This window comes from Hippocampus comes, unplaced genomic scaffold, assembly GCF_001891065.2.
Source record: "Hippocampus comes isolate QL1 unplaced genomic scaffold, H_comes_QL1_v1.1 scaffold76, whole genome shotgun sequence".
NCBI classification, from domain to species: Eukaryota; Metazoa; Chordata; class Actinopteri; order Syngnathiformes; family Syngnathidae; genus Hippocampus; species Hippocampus comes.
Genome location: NW_017805277.1, coordinates 2,798,850 through 2,805,210, shown reverse-complemented (window position 1 = coordinate 2,805,210; position 6,361 = coordinate 2,798,850). Strand labels below are relative to the sequence as shown.

The following is a 6,361-nucleotide window of genomic DNA, read 5'->3' as shown; positions in this document are numbered from 1 at the left end:
ACATGGCTGCCAATGAGTCTAACGAAAGCTTGTGATACAAAAAAATATATATATGTATGTATATTTTTTATACACTCACACACTCACACACATAGATGTGTATTGGGGCGGCCGAGTGGCCCGGTGGTTAGCGCGTCGACCTCACAGTGCAGAGGTAGCGGGTTCAATTCCAGCTCCGGCCTCCCTGTGTGGAGTTTGCATGTTCTCCACAAGCCTGCGTGGGTTTTCTCCGGGTACTCCGGTTTCCTCCCACATTCCAAAAACATGCATGGCAGGCTGATTGAACTCTCTAAATTGTCCCTAGGTGTGAGTGTGAGCGTGGATGGTTGTTCATCTCTGTGTGCCCTGCAATTGGCTGGCACCTGGTTCAGGGTGTCCCCCGCCTACTGCCCGAAGACGGCTGGGATAGGCTCCAGCACCCCCCGCGACCCTTGTGAGGATAAAGCGGAACAGAAAACGGATGGATGGATATTTAGATTCACTCAATTGTGGTTTATCATTGCGTGGCTGCCAAATCCCAGAGGCTCAAAGGCACACAACAATTCCGCCAGCGATTTAGCATGATGCCAGTACATTACATACTGTCCTGTCCTATTTGTCAGGTTCAGAAAGGGTGACTCATGTTGGATCACATTCTTTCATTTCACCTGTGCTAAGATACCACCAGCTGGTTTGACACTGCCTTTCACACTCACAATTTAAAAATGCAACATCAGCCACGGCGATTTGTCTTTAGTCTGACTAATCATTTTTGGCATCCTAAATTCAGTTATTTGCATAATCTCCTACCACAATGTGCAAAATGAATCGTGCAATGATTCAACGTGTTTTGCCGATGCGTTAATAGTTGTACCCTGTTAGGTGATAAGCTACGGTATATCCTTTTGTGACCATTTTTTGCATAAACCTTCAGCAAATCAGGCCCTTTGTGTGTCTTCGCCGGTTTACATACACGTGTTTCTAATGTCGGCATTTCTGCAGCCCATTGAAGATATTGTACAACATTTAAGTTACAGGTTTGCAGCTCATTTGACAGTAGATCCTGGATGCAGGCTTATATATTGACGTGCCTTTCATATCATAATAAGAATCAAATCGTAAGAAATTAAATTCATGAGACTAAGTGAGAGAATGACTTTGAAGAAATCAGAGAAGAACGAAATAAAGGGAGGAAGTGTGGACAATTGTCAAGTGGGAAGCTGCGGTAAATTGTTAAGAAGGCAACCAGAAAAAAATAAAGATGAGTAAGAAAGTGAGTGAGCTAAAGACTGAAAAAAATCTAAACTGAAAATGGAGGGAAAAAAGGAAGTACTGTACTGAATGAGTGAAGAGATCTTATAAGGACCGTTTAGGAACAATTAATGAAATAAAGTGAGTCAGACCAAGGAAGAACAGCAAGGAGAAGGGGGAGTTACGGAAGGACGGTTGGGTGCGGGATGGAGGGAGGAATATTTTCTCGATTAAATTGTACGGTGGGAGAATGCGTCGGTCGGTGAGCAACTGAGTGAGCGAGCGAGCGAGGAAATATTGTGAGGGACGGGAACAAAGAAGGAAACAGTTTTGATGAGCTGTAATCATGTGATAGCATGTGACAGCGGCTGAGACACTCCATGTTTCCCAAAGCAGGCTAAGATGAATGCACTGTAGCCTTTTATTCTGTGTTATACAATAGGAAAAAAGGCTGTCACTGACTCCGCTGGGAGCACCGATGCGCTCAGAACAGATGACAGAAGCCTTTTATCACATTGGATTCTCGCTCACTAAGGTGCAATGGTGGCACAGACGTACTCTGGCAGCCATGTCGCCCTTCCACACATATGTACTAACAGCATGTGTATATTTTTCAAGGCCGCCCACAGCACACGGTGTCATGCTTTCAAGCTTCGAGCCGCATGCTGATCTGAGTCGAATCTGTGTGTGCTTGGATAATGAGACGGAAGCGCAGTTGCTCTCTACCTGCCCAGGAAGCAACATCCAAAGCCGTTTTCTCATCTGCCACTTTGCAGCGAAACCCGTCCGAGTAGAAACACCTCCTGTTCACTGCAAGCAGGCTCCGAGAAAAATCAAAGATATTTTTAAGACCCGGTTGTTCAACTCGCTTACATTGCTTGTACTGAGAGGAAAGAGGAGGTTTTGTGTAATGTATGCTGAGCCAACTTCTATAGATTTAATTGAAAAGGGATGTCTCCCACTCTCTCTTGGACACACACCCACCAAGTGAGTCATTTTGATGTAATAACTCACTCGATCCAAGGACGTCTGGTAGTGCATTTCAGAGAGGCTGTTATGAAATGTCTGAGCTGGTGTGAGGATAAGGAGAAGGATTAGAGAGTTATAAAAACGACCATGTTTTTATAACTACCTTTTTTTTTTAGCTCTTTCTTACTGTCACAAAATCTTATTCTCACAAAATGTATCTTCTGCATTATTACAGAGCACAACAAGCGTGTAAGAATGGAATAGATGCATACCATCTCTCACTCCATCACATTTAAATGAAATGTTAAACGGGCGTCCAGAGCACAGCAGTGGAATATGAAGTGATTGTAATTCTAATCAAGAAACATATTTGAAAGATTGTTTGTATCAGCCTCATGCTTTGACAGGCTTTCTTTTCCCACCTTTCCTAGACAACGACATGGAGGTTGCAGACGAGCAGCTGAAGGGAGGTGAGTGACAGAATATTTCATGGTTGCCTTTTCACCTTAACCGCCCCCACCTTTGTTTTTTTTTTTTTTATACTGCACACACAACCCGAGTGAGTGGCAGAGCTTTGACTCGTGACAGTGATTTGCAGGGTTTTTTTCCCTGTATGCAGCAGAGGAAATGTATGTTTATTCATTTGCTGACAAGTTGAATCACAATTTGACACGTTACTGTCGAAAATACTTCATGCCATTTAAGGTACAGTGCATTACAAGAGCTTATGTCCGCCGCTAATTCCCAGCGTCAGTCTCTTCATCCAGCTCACTGGCGCCATGCCTTCAGACCACCTAAAGTGAGCGGCAAAAAAAAAAACATCTCCCAGCAGCTTGTGCTAGGCTGGAGAACAAACGCAACCACCAGCGCATCGTGCTTTTTATCACCGCGCTAACTTGGCAAGTGGCCTCTCGTGCCCAGATACTGTTTAACTACTGACATTTATCCACGTGCTGATGTCCGAAATAAAGACGGGCACCAACAAAAATCGGCATACATAAACAAGTGAGACAGAGTTGATAAAGCTGAAGTTTAGCCGAGTATTGTTGCTACTTTGGTCATTTCCTCCCTATAAATATGCGAGGTAAGTAGGTTTGATTGCTGTTTGTTGGTTAGCTGACTGTTTTTGTTTGATTGTTCGCAATCATTTTCCTTTCAGTTTTGTGTCGCAAGAAGACGAGAAATGGTCAATGCCAAAGAAAAACTGAAAATTGAAGACTGTTTTATCTTTTCAAACTCTGAATCGCAACGAAGTGCCAGCTTCTTGAGTCCAGAGAATGGCCCGCTAACATATGAGATAGATGAATACAAATGAAGTGTTAGTGGAATTTACTCTCTCTTTTTAACATTGGATGTGCAAGCTTTTCCCCTGCAGGACGATAAAAAGTAGTCCATATCTGTCCACTTACATGTACTATACATTATGTGTGATTCATGGTTGGTTGTGTTTTAACGATGAGATTTTAAAGTGAACTTTGATTTACGCTGGATGTTCATCAAAGAAAGCAAGCCATTTCTGACACTTAATAATTCACCAAAAACCTTTGTAAAGAATAACATCCCCTCTTAGGGACTGACCAAAAGTATAGATTCACGAAAAAACGAATTGCCCATATGTGGATATATGAGGTTTTGATTCAATGCCAGCGATAGGTGACATCTTCCTCAAGGACATATTGTATTCAGTTGAGGGGAACTTATCCTGACCTGTTATTTCATGTTGGTTTTAAACCAGGTATTACACCGCACCCCCTTCCAGCATGCAGCTATTTCAAAAAACAGTTTTCCCAGTTATGTCACATCATATTGCCAACACTGTCCTGGTCCAGTTGGGCCTTTTGTTTGACGGGCCTTTGCTCCTATGCCAAGTGCTGGCCTTTCATTTTGCTCGATCAGCCAGAGTTTGACTCACTACTATGTGGAACCAATTCAAAGCTTTGAAAATGGCTGCCGAATGGCTCACGTTCGCTGTCAGTTTTTTTCCTCCCAACTGTACTCCGGGGTCGCTCTCAAAGCCTCATATTGCCCCACAGGAGTCACTTTTTGCCAGGGTTATAGGGTTATAAAACAACAGCATGTAAAAGCAATTCACTTTCCCCTTCCCCTCTTGTACTGGGGTCAGCCTAAACAGCCTACACAGATGAGCCAAGTTAGCATGCATTGTCTTTTATTGAGCACTCAGATGATTTGACAATCTGCTATCCGGGTCACTAAATCATGATTTCCTTGCAGATAACATGTCACCGTCTACGCGACCAACAGCTAAGGATGATAACAGAGGTATGTGTGAAGCATCCACATTTTGTTGCCCGATATTAGTTGTATCACATTATTTCAAGACAACAGTGATCAATACGTGGCAACATACTAAGAGCTTTTTAATATTCATATTGTATTATTTAACTGCACGAAAATTTCTAATTTTTTTTACTTCAGCCCTATTGTGCAGATATGCCTGATACCATCGCCACTGAGTGAATATGGATGTGTATTTGGAATCTGACTGCTCTTATTGATGACTCATCATTGGCACGTTTACATAACAAAAAAAAAAAAAGTTTTGTATTTGGCAAGTGCTTTCTTGTTAAGTATTCACTAGTCATGGTCAGCACTCTGTATTCCCAAGTTGCTCTTTGGGCAAATGAATACAGCATGAAGATCGGTCCTTTTCAAACGAATGTTTTCTGTGAGGCAAACTTGTTTAAGAAGCCATTATCTGGCTATTCCGCAGTTTCAGCCCCTTTGGATGTGTAATATTGAAACAATTATAGGCTTCTCCGATACGATGGACCAAAGATAATTAGATTCTTACACTGGAGGGTGTTAGTAGGCAATTAAAATGGTACACCACCCATTTGTCTTCAAGCCTAAAGGTTGCGGGGAATTTTTAAAGATAGCAGTCATGGTTGTTTTCCCTGGGGAAATGGCTCATCTCGCTGATTGTGGAAGGCTGGACTAGATAGCGCAGTCACTTCAAGGGCGTCAATAATTCTGTGTTTTGAAACAAAGCGCGCTTATGCTGCCTTTCTGCCTGCCTGCATTTCAATCTGCCTGCTCAGCATACATTTTCTATATCATCTTGCAGCAGCAACTCCAAAATGATTCACAAATTCAATCAGCAGTATTAGGAGGGCATAAGTATTTTGTAATAATCTTTATAAATCCTAATTTATCAGGCCCGGCAGCTTAATAGTAACTAATCCATTCACAAAAGGCCCCGGCACAGCTTTCGAGCATGGGAACACTCAGTCCTTGAGACAACCTCTCTCACAGGGGGGAATGAAATGATTTCATAGTGCCTCCACTGTAAAGGTTAGGTGTCGATGCTGTGCATGGGGGGGATTAATCATAGAAAACACTCAGATGTCACCGATAGTATGGAGGGTTTAGGAGATGCACATTAGGAATCAGAAGAGAAAAAAAAAAAAAGTGTCAACTTTGTGATAGTCCGAGTTCAAGATCCTTGACCGTCTCAAACAACCAACAATTGCTTCCATTCAAAATGGAATGCACTTTATCTTGAGCCTCCAACGTATCGGTTACCGGTCCTATGTGGAGCACTTCTTTGAATAAATTACATTCTGTGGCAGCGCTTGGCTGGAATGTGTCTGTCAATATGCCTCAGTGTGATGCATCGCACTCCTTGGGGGACTTCGTGCTCCCCGCACCACGGGTCAGCCATGAGAGGCTTTTAGCCGCTGTACACATGAAAGGAAAACATTCAGGTTACCTCCAGTGTGCAATCTTTATTAAAAAAAATGGTTAGTGGTGTGACACAAAATAGTAATAAAAACAAGCACTATTATTACTGCAGAAGGTACAATTTGTGGAGGGAAAATGAACGCAAGCATCATCTAAATGAATGTTCACCCTGTTCTCATAAATTTAGTTGGAAATAGGTTTGTCTTAAGAACCTCGTGTTCTCATTTGTCAAACAAAGCAAAACAAATGCTTTTGGTCATCCAAAACCCATTCCTGCTGGGCCCTTTCAGTGTTTGTGAAATTCATTTTAAAAGTGTAATTTCACGGTCCCCAATAATCCTCATTTTAAAGCAAATTTATGTGCAATTGACGACCTGTAAAATGTTTCTTACATTTAAATTTTTTATCAGTCTTTTTTTTTTTTTTTTTTTTTCTTTATGCAAACAAAAAAAAAAAAATT

The 6,361-nt window shown here is 42.0% G+C and overlaps 1 protein-coding gene across 3 annotated transcripts in view; it reads left to right on the top strand.

Annotated features, from left to right (window-relative positions):
- The window catches only part of macrod2 (mono-ADP ribosylhydrolase 2), a 362,991-nt gene that overhangs the window by 322,981 nt on the left and 33,649 nt on the right, over positions 1 to 6,361 (top strand). For all 3 annotated transcript variants that reach the window (XM_019870487.1, XM_019870486.1, XM_019870484.1), the window contains exons 10-11: positions 2,631 to 2,669; positions 4,432 to 4,479. In XM_019870487.1, the coding sequence (XP_019726046.1) occupies positions 2,631 to 2,669; positions 4,432 to 4,479 (87 nt within the window). The remainder of the gene's footprint in view (positions 1 to 2,630; positions 2,670 to 4,431; positions 4,480 to 6,361) is intronic.